General features: G+C 39.0%; 3 protein-coding genes across 4 annotated transcripts; 1 reads left to right on the top strand and 2 right to left on the bottom strand.

The window, feature by feature from the left end:
- Positions 1-215: 215 nt before the first annotated feature.
- LOC141591714 (oligouridylate-binding protein 1B-like) lies at positions 216-6,262 on the bottom strand. The gene is made up of 12 exons (XM_074412140.1): positions 5,932-6,262; positions 4,620-4,681; positions 4,346-4,448; positions 4,144-4,220; positions 3,998-4,059; positions 3,813-3,900; positions 3,563-3,638; positions 3,444-3,474; positions 2,823-2,942; positions 1,656-1,741; positions 1,253-1,432; positions 216-767 (listed from the first exon to the last, which is right to left on the bottom strand). The coding sequence occupies exons 1-12, from the start codon at positions 6,061-6,063 to the stop codon at positions 498-500; spliced, it is 1,287 nt and encodes a 428-aa protein (XP_074268241.1). The 5' UTR covers positions 6,064-6,262; the 3' UTR covers positions 216-497.
- A 2,677-nt stretch (positions 6,263-8,939) lies between these two features.
- On the bottom strand, positions 8,940-17,956 carry LOC141591712 (pentatricopeptide repeat-containing protein At1g79540-like). 2 transcript variants are annotated; one of them, XM_074412138.1, is made up of 7 exons: positions 15,389-17,956; positions 15,173-15,300; positions 14,016-14,516; positions 13,745-13,948; positions 11,191-11,381; positions 10,849-11,020; positions 8,940-9,725 (listed from the first exon to the last, which is right to left on the bottom strand). In XM_074412138.1, the coding sequence occupies exon 1, from the start codon at positions 17,878-17,880 to the stop codon at positions 15,472-15,474; it is 2,409 nt and encodes an 802-aa protein (XP_074268239.1). In that variant the 5' UTR covers positions 17,881-17,956; the 3' UTR covers positions 8,940-9,725; positions 10,849-11,020; positions 11,191-11,381; positions 13,745-13,948; positions 14,016-14,516; positions 15,173-15,300; positions 15,389-15,471. The 2 variants fall into 2 exon arrangements, with proteins under 2 accessions (XP_074268239.1, XP_074268237.1); XM_074412136.1 differs by having other exon boundaries at positions 8,940-11,020; positions 13,745-14,516.
- LOC141591713 (pollen receptor-like kinase 3) lies at positions 9,132-11,599 on the top strand. Its single transcript, XM_074412139.1, has 2 exons — positions 9,132-10,530; positions 10,869-11,599. Exons 1-2 carry the CDS (start codon positions 9,132-9,134, stop codon positions 11,504-11,506), a joined length of 2,037 nt encoding a protein of 678 aa, XP_074268240.1. The 3' UTR covers positions 11,507-11,599.
- Positions 17,957-18,535: the final 579 nt, after the last annotated feature.

The following is an 18,535-nucleotide window of genomic DNA, read 5'->3' as shown; positions in this document are numbered from 1 at the left end:
ATGATGAGATGTCTTTATTGATGAAGATGTTAATTAGGTGTTCCGAGTGTGGACATAAAAAGTCGAGGGGAAAAAGTGTAATTGACAAAAAAAAAGAGGGGTACAATGTAGAAATTGAAAAATCACAGTACAATGGAAGCAACCTTTTTAATTTCACAAATTCTATTTTAATTTTATTCCACACGGACTAAAGGCTACGTACAATCTAACCAACATTAAGATCACCAACACGAATATCGAATATTATACACATATTTCATTTTAACCTTCAAGTTACTCCGTATATCACAACTCACAACTCACAAGGCTCCGCAGTGAAAGAAAACTCAAATTCTGCAACGAAAAAAAAAGAACAAAAAATCCGGCGGAAAAACATGGTGCTGAACCAAGAGTCTAAGACCATTACAGCCCACTCCACAAAAGCGAAAACTAAACCACAGTAAAAGAGATTACAGAAACAGAGGTCTCGATCAGAATGAGCCTGTGCATCAAGGATGTTAATGGTAGTACATCATTTGCTGGGCAGCGGCAATATTCTGAAACCCGCCGTCATACATAGCTTGGCTTGCTCCGGCACCCATCATTCCCATATTACCCTTGTTGAAAGGATGAGCACCTTGGCCATTCATGAGACCTATCTTGCTCATTGCCAGTTGTCTCCCATAGGAGGCAAGATCTGGGGTCAAAATTCCTAGAGGTGGCAACGCAGGAGGTGGGAGTGGATTTGAAGCTGTGCCTGGAGGTGTTGGCTTGCTTCCCCAAGAGCACTAGATGACCGAGAAACAATAAGTAACAAATAGCTGACAGTATCAAAAATCACAGAGACTATAGCATATACGATAACCTGGGTAGGAATAGGCGAATAGCCATATAGAACATAATATAAGAGAAAATCAATCTATGTGCAAGATGTTACTTATGGAATACTCCCTCTTTTCATTTCGATTTGCTACCTTTCCTTTTTCGGTACATCCAAATCAATTCACTACATATCTACTTTGGGTAACAATTAGCCATCGTTTACTCAATAGGAAGGATGCATAAATTCAACATTAAGGTAAAAAAGACGGGGTCTTGCTTTTAGAAAATTCCTTAACAGAGTACTACAACAAGAAATGAGCTTGAGTCTAACACAACTACAATTCTAACTAGCACAGGAAAGGCCCAAACAACAAAAAGAAAAAAAAGAAAAAAAAAAAAGAGAAAAAAGAAAAGAGCCCAAGCATGACTAAGTATCAAACATCACACATACCTTTATTTGTTTTCCCAAAAGCGAATATTGTGGAGCATTGCCAATCTGAATAGCCAAGGCAGCCTCAGCATGTGTGGTGTATCTGACAAAACCAAACCCCTTGTCACGCTGCACCCTTACTTCTTCAATTACCCCAGCACCTAACTGATGAAAGTGACGGTGGAGATCAAGTTGGGTTGTCTGCAAGCCGAGGAATCATTTAAGAATATATTGATAAATTTTAACAAGGATATGATAAGATACCTTGGGCATATACATCCAGCCATCAATGCCAACTAAACATCAATCAATTAACCCAAACAACCAGCGAACATCATTAACTGTGAGTGTCAAATGCGGCATTTTGTTGCACACAGAGGAGCACCAAGAGCCAAAGATAGATGCAACAAATAATAAATTATACCTCAGGGGCAAGATTTCCAACATATACAGTTGTATATTGAGGATTGTTTCCAGGAGCATCGCTGTTCGTAGTTTCCTTTCCATCTTCTGAAAATTTTGATGAAAATATCGAACAGTTAACTACATGTGCATAAATCAGGACAGCAAGTTCATAGAGTAGTAACATATTAACATGGGAGAAAAGGTGAGCATTTTGTGTGAGCACGTCAGCCCGTGTAAAGGAAAGAGCAGCAGCTCCAAATCAATGGCAATAGCTAATAAGTAATGCACTAATGCCTAACTGCTCTCTTCAAACAAAATTATTGTCAATTTACAAAGAAAAGGCTTAGACCTATTTTCCAACAATTTTTACCATGGTAGAATTGAGAAGAAGAGAAGCTAGATTTACACTACTAGATATTCAGAATGGTCATTCTTATCTTGGGAGGAATTAAACTCCATATAGAGTTTCTAAGAGATAAATTGCTCTCTTACTGTATTGCTTGCTAGATAAAGGTCCTTCACACTTGCAAGGGGGAGGGAAAAGGGAAAAGGAAAAGCGATCACATATGTGTCTATAGAGATTAGAGAGACAGGTCATGCAATCCAGATTCCATTGTACGTCTGACCTTTCAAGCTCAGCTTTCCATCTAAACTACAGCTGTGTACGTAAAAAAGAACATTTTGCATGGCAACATTTATCATTAGGCCATAAGAGACCTGTCCTTGCCGGCTCAGCTAGACAATATACTAGCAACTTGAAAGTGAGCTCTTAATTACTAGCCATACTTGGTTGCACTATCCAGGTTTCCAAGACGAGCAAAGTGAAAAAAGGTTGCAGCTTGGTACGTGGACCTAGGTTTGTTCACCAGTTTCTATACTGGCGTGTCCTCTTCCCCGAACCCAGGCTTGTATTTCCAAGCCTACGTGGGCTCTATTTCGCTATATACCATTATACCTTTGAGACAACCCCATTTTGCAAAAAAAAAAAAAAAAAAAAAAAAAGAAAGAAAAAAGAATGTGCATTACTTTGAAAAACGATTCCAATAAAATGGACAGTTTATAGAAACCCATCAGAATTTACTACTACAATACACCTGGGTCAAAGTAGTGCCAAACAACAAATACAAGCACCCATACTCAATGTGACCAACTCCTAGCCCATGGGATAGATTATCAATGGACAAACCTGATGAACCATTCGTCAATTCTACCACACTTTTTGCATCAGTACTCTGTGTATCATCACCACTAGTAGCTCCTTTAGTTGCCCAGTTGCATCGTATTTGCCTACTGCCGAGCCATTTCCCTGAAATATGATAACAAGTAACTTTTAAGTATTTTCAATTATCAAAAAAAAATTGGAATAAATGCACTAATAAGTCACTGAACTACAAAATGACAGCATCAGTACAGAGAGAATTCAGATCTAATGGGAGTAAATCAATGTTAATCTTAATCACATTCGAACAATTAACGAAGTTGAGTGAGCTACTCCGTCTATTAGATCAATGAGATTTCATAAACACCACAGTCGTTGAGTAGAGGTCTAAACCAGAGGACAAGAAAGCAGATAAAAATCAGGGACCTTTTCATCTTTCTGAAAACAACCCACCAGCCAAAACATGACGTTTTCTAAATCATCATCCAAAAGAGAATGGAGGTCAACTCCCCACTAGTCAACTAAAACAAAGAAGATTAAGTATTGTTACTGAAAAAAGTATCCTCCCCTCCATAAGAGAAAATAAAGCAGATTCTTTTACAAAGCAGAATAATTGTATATACTATATACTGTCTAATTTGCTCATACCTGTAAGATCATTTATTGCACTTTGGGCATCCTGTTACATTTAAATAAAAAAAAAAGACTTTTTAATATTACAAAAATTGGAGGAAAAATTTGAACATGCTATGCAACAAAGACTCTACCTGCTGATTGCGGAAAGATACAAACCCGAAACCCCTCGAACGAGCAGTTTTCTGATCCCACATGACTCGTGCATCTCTGAAGAAAGGATTGGTAAAAATTAGGCACATAAAAAGTGTACGTCCACAGATCTGGTTTCAGATACCAACAATACGAACATACTGAAACCAACTAAGTGACTGTGAGTTACATAACTAGTAAAGCTCTGACAATAAAAAAACCACAAGGGAAAAAAAGGGAAATGACGCTTACGAACAACTAGGATAAACAGAAAAACAAGCAAACAGCATGGCATCAGTAACCTCAGGGCTCAGATCGCCAACGAATACATTGAAATGATCTGAAATCAATGTAACAAAAATTGTGTCAGATGGCAGGTGTGAAATCTTTTGAACACACTATCACAAATTCTAACAGAATATAAAGGTTGCTCTCACTTGAAGTGTCCTCTCGCTGACCACTGGTATACGCCCAATTAACCTTAATAGGCTGCCCAAACCTACAGACAAATTTATCAAGTCTTATATATACGCCAACACAAAATTTTCAAGATCTATAGTAGAAATGAATTCTCAAAGCTTACAAATGCGTTCCATTAAGCGTCATTATAGCCATACTAGCAAATCTTCGATCATAGTAATGAACAAACCCATATGATGTCTGAAAGTAGAGTAGCACAAGACTATGTTAACAACCACCTTCCTATTCAATATCACAAATCATACTTCGTAGGCGTTTTAAGTACGACAGAATTTGTACTTAGATCATGCTAGCAATAAGTATACCTGTTCCTTCCTAATGAGCTTGCAACTTTCAACAGGACCAGCACTAGCGAAAACTTCTTGGAGTAAAGGATCAGTGACTTGTGGATGAATATTGCCCACATACCTGCATATTCTTAAAAATGATATACCTAAAAAATGAAAAAAGAAAAAGAAAAAAAAAAGGAAAAAGCAGGATTCTCATTCAATATACCCAAGTACATAAACTTCGCAAAAGAAAGTCTATAAGTAACATCAAATGAAAAGATAACTCCAAGGAAGTGCGGAATATACTCACACACTGCGGCAAGAAGAAGGATCAAAGCCAGGTGGAAGGTTTCCACTGGGGTAAGGCTCAATCTAGAATAATCAAACCAAATAGATGCGTAAGTTTAAATAAATATAGCCTGAAATCTCAACTCTGACAATCACATCATAATGATCAGTCATCTAAAATTAGATGACTATCTACCAAGCTCGAATCAGAAAAATGTTCAAGGGCACCATATATATAACAAAAAGAAGCCGACACTAATCGCATAAATAATAGCCCTAAGTTTAAGCTCCGCTAAATTAACTGGATTTATCGTCTCAATATTTCTAAATAAGCCTTTGATACAGCAGCACATACACAGGGACAATGCTGAGACATAAAAGCACCACATAAACTCGCCACCTACCATCTGTTCTTCCTGGCTTAATTTCAGCTCGTTTCAATTCTTGCTCAGAGCTATTCAGTTCAGTTCAGTTTAGTTTCATTGAACTCAATTCAACTAATCTCTTCACAAATTAACTCTTACTTCAACTCTATTCAATTTAGCTAAGTTCCATTCAATTAAGTTCACTTCATCTTAGCTCCATTAAGTTCAATTCAGCTCCTTCCAGCCGAAAAGAACAGGGCCATAATCAAGTAACAATAAAGACATTGAAGTTACTACACTAATCTAAAATTTGGTGACTATCTACCAAGCTCGAATCATAATGACAACAAGAAGCCGACACTAATCACATATGCCATAACCCTAAGTTTAAGCTCCATTTAATGAACTAGATTTATCGTCTCAATATTTTTATATACAACCTTTGAAACAGCAGCACATTCTGCGATACACAGGCACAATGCTGTGAGACATAAAAGCACCACATAAAACTCGCTATGTAACATAATCAAGTACCAAAAACGACAGTTCAGTTACTGAAGTAACCTAAACACCACCAAATACCACTTTTACATAAACACCAGATACATGTACCAAAAAAAAAAAACATAAACACCAGATACCTAATCGGTTAGCTGGTAAAGTCATAAGCGGTGGTACTCATGATCGAGATTCAAATAAAATCAGCATCGAAAGCGCCTATAACTCGGTAACTGCTACTTTAACGCTAAATCATACGAGAAGACGGTAAATCATAATCTAAGCTTATAAGTAACTCGGTAACTCCCTACTTTCAAGAAATAAGCTAGTGTTTCGAAATTACGAAACCTTCTAAGCTTACTACGACGAATAATTATCACACAAAATTATAAGAAAATTCGCAATTCATGTACGGAAACCCTAACATTGTTAATTAACAGAAATTATAGCAATCGAAATTACTAAAATTACCTGAGGAGCAGCAAGAAGGCCTGGATGATAAAGAGATTGTTGTTGAAGAAGAGCTTGTTGCATTAAAGCTTGCTGTTGTTGTTGTGATTGTTGTTGTTGTAATTGTTGTTGCTTCATTCTTTGGTTTTGCATTTCAAAACTAATTAAACTCCCCCCTGGATAATTGAGGAATTGAATTTGAGCAATAAATTGGATAATTTAGGGAGGAAATTGAGGAATTAGGGTTCGTGAGGGTTTCGAAATTTGGGGGAAGAGATGAAGACCTTCGAAGACGAAGTGAGAAATTTTGGAGGGTAGAGAAAGAAGCGGGTATAAATGTATGATGATTGATGAGTTGATTTTTTTTTTTTAAACTATACATTGATTGATTATTAAATTGATGATTAAGGGGGCGTTTGGTACGGGAAAGGGTAAGAGAATGAAATCAAGAAAGGGTAAGAGAGAGAAATGAATGGGATCACCCATATTATAGTTGGGTGTTTGGTTGAAAATTAGAGAGAAAGGGAATTAAAAGCCAACATCCACCACCTCCACCACCATTACCCACCACCTGCCACCATTAGCTACACCGGCACCACCACAAGTAGCGACGCCGCCGATCTTCCTCACGGTACCCCACGGCGAACCTAATCACCGCGCCTCACGCCTTCAACAAACACCACAATCCCGACCCCAAACACCTTATTCATTCTAAAAAATCCGCCATAACCCTCTTCTAAACCCCCCCACCCCTTAAAACACCGGATACGGTGTGGTGGCGTCGGCGGTTTGGTGGTGTGGCCAAGGAAGGTGTTGGTGGTGGTTGGTGGGGGTGGGAGAATTATTGAAGGTGTTGGTGTTTTGTTCAGTGGTTGAGGATATGGGGTAGCGTTGACAGGCGGCGTCGCTGGTGGTGGTTGTGTCGGCGTTGTTGGTGGTGGTTGTGTCGGTGTGGTGGGTGTAGGGTGTAGGTGGCAGTGGTTGACGGTGTGGGAGGGTGTGGTGGGTGTTGGTGGGAGTGGTGGAAATAGGGAGTAGGAGGAAGAAGGGGTTATGGGGTTATGGGAACTACCCGAGGGGAGGGGTATGGATGAGAAGGGTTTTGGGGGTAAGGAGGGGTATGGGTTACCCTTTCTTTGTGTCAAACAAACAATAACAAAAGGAATCAACCATATTAATTGAGGTGGCCACGAGCCGGGGTCGAAATGGATTGAGCCGAGGTTGGTACGAGTTGAGTCGGACCAAGTCGGCCCGGAACCAACTCGTGGTAGAGATGGAAGCGGACACCTGGGTTGTTGGGCCGACACAGCCTATGGCCCATTTTAGCATGACAAGAGATTGATACAACCCTGCACACGGCATGGTATGTCATGGGTTGTGCCTGAGTTGAAATTTGAGAAAAAAAGACTTTGAGGACCACATCGACACGCTTTAGCACGGTCAAAATACGAAGAAATAAGGCTAAAGTAGAGGATTTGCATGGGACGCTCAAGCATGACACAACATGCCATGGGTCGTGAGCCGTACTTGGACCGCCATTTCCAATTCACGGGCAACACTACACGAAGACCATCTTCACGTGCCTAGGGCTGTGCTATTTTCTTCTCCTAGCATGGTGGGCCGACACGAGACACGACTCAACACGACCCACTTCCATCTCTAACTCATAGCGAGGGGCGAGCCAAGTTGGGCTGAGTTTGGCAAGAATTGGCATGTGGTTTGGTTGGGCGGACCAATTTTTTTATTTTCTTTTTGGCAAGCCTACACCAAGTCAAGTTGTGAATCTTTGGCCTTGATGAAGCCGATCGGATTGGGTTTGGTGTGTGAGGTCCATAGAGTGGAAATATCAAGACCCTTCCTTGAGTAAGTCGTACCGGGATAATTCGTTTAAAATGAATTCGGTCGAAATAGAATTGAGGTCAACCTGATTTAAATCGAAGCGACTGAACTCAGTCCAAAACCCCGTTTGTCAGGTCTTAGTATGTGACATTGAAAGTCAATATCAAAAGTTCATGATTCGACCCACATGATTTGGCATACGAACAGAATGACCTGTTTGTCAGACCAATTTTTCATGATTTGACCAACATATGACAAGACATAAATTAGTAATTTCGAAAATTGGTCTTTTACATTAAATCTTTTTAACAAGTTATCTAAAAAATGGTTCCATTAACGGTTTTTATTACTTCAAAAAGAATTTAATATATAAGTAAAGGCATCTCTATACCGGTCGCACCACCCTCGGACGCTGAATGGTTAAATCACCCCAACTCAACATTGGCGAAAATGTTTTGATCTGGTTCGATTCCTGCTGGATGAATGAGCCAGTCCCACCTTTCTGGGCAAGCTACCTGTTCACACACTCGTTCCACGCGACCAACCTATCCTCTAGCCAAGTCCTTTTCTTTAGCAAAATCAGGATTTGATACCCGTGTAGTGGTGGGACGAGTGTGCCATAATTATCTTTGATCATTTGTCTTCAAATAAAGACACGTATTCTATATTAGGCAATGCTTCAACCCGTCAACTTTATCTTAAATAAATAAGATGGGGTTTGGTGATCATTTATGGTCAATTATAACCACAATGGTCCAACTAATGTTACATCTTATGTTAACTTATTTTCTCAAAGTAATTACATTTGGCCGTAAAATAGTCTCAAAATCTTATTTTATTATTTTAGACGAAAATAGCCCTTCTCAAAGGAAACAATCTCGTATATAATACGAACTCTTCTATATATAAATGTTTCATGTGATGATATCCACTCAAGTAGGAGACAAATGGAATGTACAAGTGGATGGAATAGAAATCCCAAAAAAATCCAATGTTTGAGCTTTGTTCTTGCTTTGACCTTTGTCAAACCAATAGATTTTCTCCTCTCAATCCATTTTCTTCTTCCTCCCTACCATTTCACTCATTGAGGCCTCCTCTCATCCGAGGCTCTCTTCTATTTTCTAGCAAAAATCCAAAAAAAAAAAAAAAAGTATTGAAACAAAAACAAATTACCAAAAAAAAATCAACAAAATAAAATAAAATAATATTAATAAAACCACCATGAACATTAAGCATTGTAGGAACATAAAATCGTCTCAAAACAACCATCTAAAAACCTTACATACAATTGAAGATACTTCGTTGTTGTTCTCGACATTTTCATCGTTGTTATTGTCATTATCGAAGCCACATTGCACAATCGCGTTTTTGGCTAAGATCTAATGGCCTTTGCACACAAAACTTTGAAGACACCACATTGCACATTTTTATGTTTCATTTTGTTCCTTATTTCGTCTTCTCAAATGACATATTCAGTATCAGACGGTGACGCCCTAATAAAGTTCAAAAACTCCTTAGCAAATTCCAATGCTCTTAGCAATTGGGACCCTAACACCATGCCGTGCCAAGCTCGTTGGAATGGCATTGTTTGTTTTGATGGAATTGTAACCGGAATCCACCTTAAATCAATGGGCTTATCCGGCAATGTCGACGTAGGTGTCTTGACCAGTCTTCCCGGACTTCGGACAATTACCCTTGAAGACAACAAATTTACTGGTACTATCCCGGAGTTTAACCGTTTGGGTGCCTTAAAAGCCATTTACTTGACAAACAATGAGTTTAGTGGGCAAATTGCTCCTGATTATTTCTCAAAAATGGGATCATTGAAGAAACTATGGCTTTCTAACAACAAATTCTCAGGAGCAATTCCTCCGTCGTTGGTTCATCTTCGATATCTTATCGAATTACACCTGGATAACAATCAATTCTCTGGCTTAATCCCAGAACTTAAGCGGCCTCCATTGATATCTCTTGATCTGTCAAACAACCAATTGACAGGGGAAATCCCATTAAGTCTTTCAAGTTTTGAGGCCTCTTCCTTTGCAGGAAACCCTAATCTTTGTGGGCAAATTGTAGGTAAGAATTGTGACCAAATAACGACGACAAACAAAGGACAGGACTCCGGATCAAATGATAGTAATAATGAGGAGCCTAAAAAGAAAGGTAAGAGCAAAGGTCTATCAACTGGAGTGATTGTAGCTGTAGTAATATTATTAGTAGTAATTATTCTTGTAGTTTGTGTGGCAAAAAAGCGAAAAGATCAAGAAAAAGACATTCCCACGGCTTATACTAAGACCGTCAAAGCTCCTGAAAACGCCAAATTAGCGAGCAAAGCAAATAAGATTAGTGACGGTGTGGTCGAGGTGGTAGAGGTTGCACCAAATTTGAGTCGAAAGGGCTCAAGCCAATCCTCGAAAAGAAGCAATTCAAGTCGAAGAGGATCAACTAAAGGTGCTGGGGTCGGGGATCTAACAATTGTCAATGAAGATAGGGGCATGTTTGGATTAATTGATCTGATGAAGGCCTCGGCTGAGGTTCTTGGGAATGGCGGGATGGGATCCGCTTATAAGGCAGTGATGGCTAATGGATTGTCCGTGGTGGTGAAGAGGATGAGGGAGTTGAATAAGATGGAGACTGATGCATTTGATGAAGAGATGCGGAAATTGGCTAGTTTAAGGCATAAGAATATATTGCCTCCTCTGGCTTATCATTACCGGAAAGAAGAGAAGTTGGTTGTTTATGAACATGTTGCTAAAGGCAGCTTGCACTTCCTTCTACATGGTAAGTCTTGCTTTTATCCCTTTTATTTTCTATGCCGGTAGCCCGGTACTATAATTTTGACTAGAAATGTTATTTTCAACGGAGGACATTATTTCTATCTCCCAATATAAATAAGAATTCATTATTCTGTCAATTAACTGAGACATAACAAGACAAAGTGACTCACTAAATTGTCGAAATATGACCAGGCAACTGTCCAATGCAATTTTCATCAAGGATCATCCGAAAACAGTATTTCCATCTGAAATTCTGAACCCTCTTATCCACGCAGACTAAAACCCGAGACATTAAGATACGATAAAGTTTATGTGTTCTAACCTCTGACTAGGGATTTTCAGGTGAACGAGGAGCAGCGCATGCTGAACTCAATTGGCCAACAAGATTGAAGATCATCAAAGGAACGGTAGAAGGACTGAGTTACCTACATGCACAACTTGCACCATGTGACTTGCCCCATGGAAACTTGAAATCAAGCAACATCCTCATTAACCTGCAATATGAACCAGTACTCTCAGATTATGGCTTTAATACAATGACAAATCCAAGCGTTGTGTCCACTGCATTATTTGCCTATAAATCGCCTGAATTCACAGAAGCTCAAACAGTTTCTCCCAAATCTGATATTTATTGCTTAGGAGTAGTCATTCTTGAGATCCTTACATGTAAGTTTCCTTCACAGTATCTCAATACAACGAAGGGTGGCACAGACGTCGTCCAATGGGTTGCATCCGCCATTGCCGAGGGACGAGAAAGTGAATTGCTTGACTCAGAGATTGTGTCAAAGTCGACCAGCTGTAAGGATAATATGGTGGAGTTGCTTCATGTTGGTGCAGCTTGTACGGTGCCGAAACCTGAAAATAGGTCAAGTTTGAAGGAAGTTATGGAAAGAGTAAATAAAGTGTACGCGAAGGATGTTGGTGTTCAAGATGAACGTACTATCCAAGTCATGCCTTCACTGAGAGACGGTGTACTGTAAACATAAAAGCAGTTGTATTTACCATATTCATATTTAATTTTATATTAATGTAATACGATCGTTGTTATAAATGGATATAATATTAACTGTGAATATGGTGGTACTAAAATTTTATTCCATACTAAGTGGTGCTCGTTGATTATGGCGCCAACGGTGGAACAGAGGTTTAGGCACTTATATTGGCAAATGGTCACTAGGCCTGCTACAGACGAACTATACTTGCGGCGACAGCCAAAGCTGCTGTCATGCACTCGTGCATTGTTGTGTAATGAAAAGCAGTGGTTCTTCTTTGTCGTAACCTAACCCGGGGTAAGTTTCATTGGGCTGTTACTATTATGGTTATTGTCATGGGTCACATATATAATATGCACACAATTTCAAACTAGTAACTTCATGGGTGTTATGACTGTTAGCATATCAGATCCGAACCGGGTTACTCTGGTCCAATTAGGCCTAGTAATACCACCTTGAGGCTGATTGCTAGTCTGCTTAAAATAAACCGCAAAAATAGCAAGTAGATGCCTTACGTTTGCTCAATTGTGAAATTAAGCTCCTTAATTTTGATGTGTAGTGAATGAATCCCATAAAGGTTACCAAAAGTGAAATCTAACCCACTCTTAATTTTTAACCAAAATCTCTCAAAAAAAAATTATTTCAAATCATTTATACAATTTGCTAAGCACGTAAAAGTTTATTTTAAATTCATATAAAAAATTTAATTATACATAAAAATTGGCAAAGTTTTATTTTATAAAATATTCAAATGTATATGAGTTGTATTATACTCGTAAGTGTAGTAAATTGAGAAAAACTTTCTGAGATTTATTGAATTGTATAAAAAGTTGTAAAATTGTAGGAATTATTATATATGTATGATGAACTTAAAATTAAATTAATTTAATTATAAGATTTAGGTTGACAAAATAAAAATGGGTTCATTTTCACTTTTTGTTAAAGTAAAGGGGGTCAATTACAACACTCCAAACTTAAGGGGCCTAATTTCACGAATGAGCAAACAAAGAGGCTACTTACTACTTTCGCGAAAACGAAACTGATAAAGATGACTTCAAAAGAGATAAACCAATACATGCACATACCACAAACAGAGAGTATAGAAATAATCAGTCATGCACATACCAGAAAACAGAAAATAGAAGTGATACTCTAAAATATCAATGGATTGCTATTTCCCTAGTCTTACATGATGAATTTGGGACTCAGCCAAGAATAACACGGAGAGAATTACACAAGTCACCAACCAGGATTTGATCCATCGAAGAATCAAAATAGATAGAGCATTAAACTATCATGTACTCCATATCAAGTTATACGCTAATTTATCATCTCAAGTCTCAACATCCTCATTTCCAAAGTTATATGCAGCAATATCCTTAATGTTGTTACTAAGTTCGAATCAACATCTCAGGCAGCAAATGTGTCTTTCATAGACATCACAAAGCTATCAAAAATAGTTTACTGCAAGATAAATTGTTGCACTGGTGTCAAACTACTGTCAACAAGGAAAAAGGTGTCTGATTCTAGAAGAGCCCCCTCACATATGAGGAAAATGTTCAATATTTAACATATACGGCATTCTTGCCAATATAAATCATTAATAGTGTGTTGTGATGGTTTTCAAGGCAACAAATTTTAGTTGAGGAGACGTATTTCTATATGATGATCGACCACACAAATGAAAATGTTTTTTTCCTTTCTACTGTACTACAGCATCATAGTCTGTGATTGTTATTGGTTACATACATTAATCGAGCAATAACCAGATTTACTTCAATTTAAACTCCCTAAATTCTAACTTTTAAAGAGATATTCAAAAAGTTCGGCTACGTTCTTAGTAATATTTTGGTATCAACAAATGTGCAAGTAACTACATTTCAAAGGTAAATTCATGATCCAGAGTCCAGATGATCTACGGTTAACAGCCACACATAAGCGGAATACTAGCAAACCAGATAGAATATTTGAATGCCTTGAGTCTGCTATAAAGTCAGAAGAAGCAATGAATTTTCTGAAGATATCAATAGACACTAGTTATTGATGGTGTAACAAGATGAACTTATTTTCATTGGGATTAATGACATATAGAAAAAGAACACTGCTTGTAGAATGTACATAAAAGAGCAGTGAGAAGCAAAAGCAAGTAATGGACAGTCTCCATATGAACATAAAAGAACCAAAAATTTAGAATGTGGTGGCAGTACAAGAAGCAGACATGCTTACTTGTTAGAAGCGCAGAATCTTGAATCCCGATCAATTCTGGAGTGAATAGTGACTCTGTCATTCTTTAGCCGCTTATTATCATACTACCTCGATCAATCAGCATAATCTAACCCAGAAAATGGATCTTCAGGATTCACCCCCACATCAATCAGAATATCATAATCCCTAATGTTTCTTCTGAAAAATAAATAAAAGAATGAGTTCCTAGCTTCTACATACTCACAATTGAACCGTCAATCATCATCATCATCATCATCGTCATCCATGTGACCTCCTTCTCAAGTGTTGCTTGCTAACTGGGTTACCCTCAAATAAATCCAGGAGGGCTGAATCCGTATCTTCCCAAGAATACATGATGTATTGCTCAGGATGCTTGCAACTCAATAAGACTCCTAACTCGGCCAGGAAAAGAACGATAAGGGAGTAACTTCTCTTCCATCTATATTCTAATCTCCTTTCAAAGTTGTGTATCGGGAATAAGCCAAGTTGCTTCTGTCCGATGAACTTCTTTGAAAATGGCATGAAGGTTGATTTTCAAAGTTTTGGGTCTATTAGACGCGCACCATTGCCCTTTTCCTCCTCTGTCCTCAAATTCTTGCTCCTATCCCCCTGCTCCCATAAGTCAAAACCACCGCCTCTTCCACGTCCTGGAGTCCTGGACACCCCCCCCCCCACCCCTCCTTCTTTCTTCGGAACTACCTCCACCATGACCACCCCTTGCTCCAAAACCACCCCACGACTATCACGTCTTCCAGCTTGCGCTTGTCCCCCGCTGTAACAATTCAAAAACGAACGATCAGTTAATCAGATGTCAAACTAATGCAGGTGTATCAAAACCCAAAATATTATACTAGTAACTCAACACTTCCTGCAAAATTACAGCTCCCTCCATTTCGGTTACTATGCCAGATTACTCAAAATTTTCCTCACAAGAAAAGGCAAATGAGCCTTATCAGCTGAAGTGGATATAGCTAAACCATCCCAATATGCTTTTTAGGTTTCAACATACAAACGGCATTGAGGATAAGCACTGAACAAGGAAAGGTATTATAAAAATTTGGCATTCAAAACTAGAAATAGAAAACGCTTTGAGCCTAGAGTATTAAGGATCGCCCCAAGGATAGTGTCTTACCCAATGTCAAACAAATACAGGGCGGCAGATTTTATCAGAATAACGACTTTCATATATGAATCATTATCAACAGTGCTTAAGAGGGTAATGTTTTTATTATAAACTAAAATTCCACTGTTCGTGAAACAAGATGGTAGACTTCAATGAATAACAAAAGCTGCATAAATACCATATACCCAGCATAATATTTCTATAAACAGAATATCAATGATCAGCAAATCAGGTAAATGGACGCCTTAAGGGACAACAAGGGAGAAGTTTAGCATTTTGGTAGGGAAGGGAGCAAACTATCGTACCATACATCTGACTGTTACTGGTCCAAGATCAATCCACTAATTCTGAAGCATCCCTTTCATCCACAAATTCGGAGAAGGCTTTGCCAATCTGAGCAAAATACATCTTCTGTAGTGGCACTTCCATCAACCTGCAATTTGTTCAAAAAGACTTCTATGAATATAACATCACAAATGGAAAAAACCATGACAAAAGCATATATATGTTGGGAAAAAAACCATTTTAGGTAGGCGCTCAATTGGTTCACTCAACAACTGGATGCCAGAACAGACACCAATACTGTATTGGGAAAAAATCCATTTTAGGCCACAGCTAGCCGGCTGGCTACCCCATGTTTTATTCCAGGTAAGTTATGCATTGCTGCTATGTGGTACTGCCAGAGTGCTTTTGTTTTCAGGGACAGATGAGCGTCCAAATCAAAACCCATAGCATCCATTTTATTAACAAGACTAATGGCATTGTAAACATGAGGCTCGGAACGGAACATCGAACAAAGAATCAAACTGCATTTCCGTTGTGTTATCATGTATCCCTTCTCAAGAGCATAGCCAAAAACATCCGCAGCCCGATCCAATTCCCGTGCTACGCAGCAAGCCTGTATAAGTCTCACACAACTCGGGGCAGGAACACTGACACCGAATTCCTGGAGTACATAAAAAATTTTCAAAGCTTCGTCTAGTCTCCTAGCTTGACAAAACCCTATAAGCCATATAGTATATGGCCCCAAATCGAAGTCTTTCATTTTAAAGTCTATCTTGAGCAAGCATCTGATAGTTTCTTCTACATCTCCCTTCTCGAAATGCTCTTCAATCAATCTGATCACATTATTATCTCGATTTTTAACTCTTCTAAGGTAATTCATCCACAATCTAAAAGACATTGAAACCTTTCTCCTGCGACATGACCATGTCATCAGTGACCTATAGATAGAGGAGCTGGGTGTAATGCCATTATTGATCATGTCTTCAACCATTCCCATGGCCTCTTCTTCTCTATGAGCTGTGAAGAGTCCGTTAATAAGGGTCCCATATGTCACTACATCAGGAGATTCACCCATCAGTTGTAACTCTCTAAATATCTTAAAAGCACCGTCCATGTTCCTACTTCTACACATGCCATTTATAAGAATATTATATGTGACGATATCAGGTACAATCCCATTCTCAGCCAACTTCGTAAGAAGCCTATATGCCTTGAAAGATAATCCAGACTCACATAAACCAGAAATCAAGTTCTGGAGGCTCGCTTTATCCATAACACGATCGGTGCCTTGCGATAGACGAAGACACAAGGAAGGGTTTCCCCCTATTTCCATTTCCATCTTGTAGAACATAAGACAGGCTTCCTCAAGTCGTCCATTTTTGCAAAAGCCGTCAATGAGTGCATTGAAAGTTACAATTGAAGGGAGGCATCCATGTTTCTCCATCTCTTCAAAAATTTGTCTTGCCTCCCTAACTAGCCCATTCCTACACATTCCACAAATGAGAATGGTATTAGTGTGGGTATCAGGAAAACAATCTGTCTGTGAAATCTCAAGCTTAAGCGACCGAGCTTCTTCCAATAAACCCGCATCACAAAACCCTTTGATCAACACGTTATAGCATTGTGTATCAGGGACGACACCCTTGTCCGTCATCTCTAGAAACAATCTACAAGCACCCTTAACTCTACCTACCTCACAAAAACCTCTAATCATAATAGTATACATGACAACATCAGGAGCAACAACATTCTCCTCAACCACTTTATGAAACCAGTTGTTCGCTTCCTCGAATCTTCCAACCCTAAACAACCCATCAATGAGGCAACTATGACCCTTAACCCCTAAAACATATCCCTGAGTCTGAAAAAAATTAGAAAGCAAAAACGCCTCCTCTACCTTACCCAACTTGCAAAAACCGGCAAGAAGACCATCCCAAGTAACCCTATCAGGACGACAACTTTTCCCACTCATCATCTCATTTAACAACAAATCAATCGCCTCAAAAGGCCGCCCAGCTCGACACAAACCCAACAAAACAATAGTATAAGTTACAGTATTCGGCAAAATCCCTCTCTCAGTCATTTCATCAAACAATAACAGTGCATCCTCTACCTTACCAATGTTACACAAACCATGAATCAAAATACTGTAAGTAGCGACATTAGGCACGCAATTACACTTCAACATTTGATTATAAACCGCTAATGCTAACAAAACCACATCCTCTTCCACCATACCATACAAAACAGCATTAAAAGTAAACACATTAGGCTTACAATCAAAATCCTTCATCATACCAAACGAATTAACAGCTTTTTGACCGAAACCCGCCTTAAAATAACCCGAAACCAAAACTAAAAACGCCTCAGACGGTATAACAACTCCACATTTCCGCATTTCAACAAGAGTATCCCAAAATACAGTAAACCCATCATTATTTTTTACTAATAAAATATTATGAATTAAATTAACAAAGTTCCAAGCTTTGAGAGAACGATACCGAGTAGCCCATAAGAAGAACCGGAAACCCGACTTGAGAGTGGGCGGGTTGGTCAGCACAGACGACACCGTTTTGGGGGTGAGAAGGGAAGTGATACGGTCGAGTTCGGGTTCGGGTTGTGGGTGGTTTGTGAGGATGGAGGTTATGTGGGTTAACGGGTCGGGTTTGAAGGTTTGGGAAGTGAAGGGTTTGAATATGGTGGTGAGGCGTCGAAGCGGGTGTGTCATTGGAGAGAGGATGGAGAAGAGCGGGACTGTGAGGGTGTGAGGGCGGGGAGAAGGTGATTAACCGGTTTTGAACCGAAGCGAAATTTATAGGTTGAGGTCTTTCGACACGAACCTGACACACGAAACTATAACCTATTTATTTAGAGCAATATTAATAGTGGTTTTTAGTCTTAGGGTGATCACTAAAGAACCCAAAATAAAAAGTTCTGTTATTGCAAGTAAAAGGTTGTTCTTAATTTTAAGAATTGAGTTCCAAAATAAGAACCGATTTTGAACCGAACCGAAATTTATAGGTTGAGATCTTTTTTTTTTTGAACCAAGTGGTGTTAGTCTAGTGGTAGCCGGGTTAGACCTTGAAGCTTGCAGAAATGCAGGAGTTGAGAGGTATCGGGTTCAACTACCAGCTGGGGCGATAATCACTTGGCCACTACAGCCCCCAAAGGGGTGGCTTACATGGTCCATGACTCCATGTTGTGGTGCGGGAATGCATGGACCCAAGGGGCAGGGGGGTTCAACCCCCTCGTCATGACCCGGGGGGATTCAACCCCTAGTCATCAAAAAAAAAAAAAGAAGGTTGAGTTCTTTACATGAACTTAATACGTATTGTAAGAAACAAAATTTATCAAAATAAATTCAAAAGAAATGGAAATTAATA

The sequence above is a fragment of the Silene latifolia genome, chromosome 7 (assembly GCF_048544455.1).
Source record: "Silene latifolia isolate original U9 population chromosome 7, ASM4854445v1, whole genome shotgun sequence".
Lineage (NCBI taxonomy): Eukaryota > Viridiplantae > Streptophyta > Magnoliopsida > Caryophyllales > Caryophyllaceae > Silene > Silene latifolia.
Note: the sequence above shows the minus strand (reverse complement) of the source record. Positions and strands in the feature narration are given on the sequence as shown.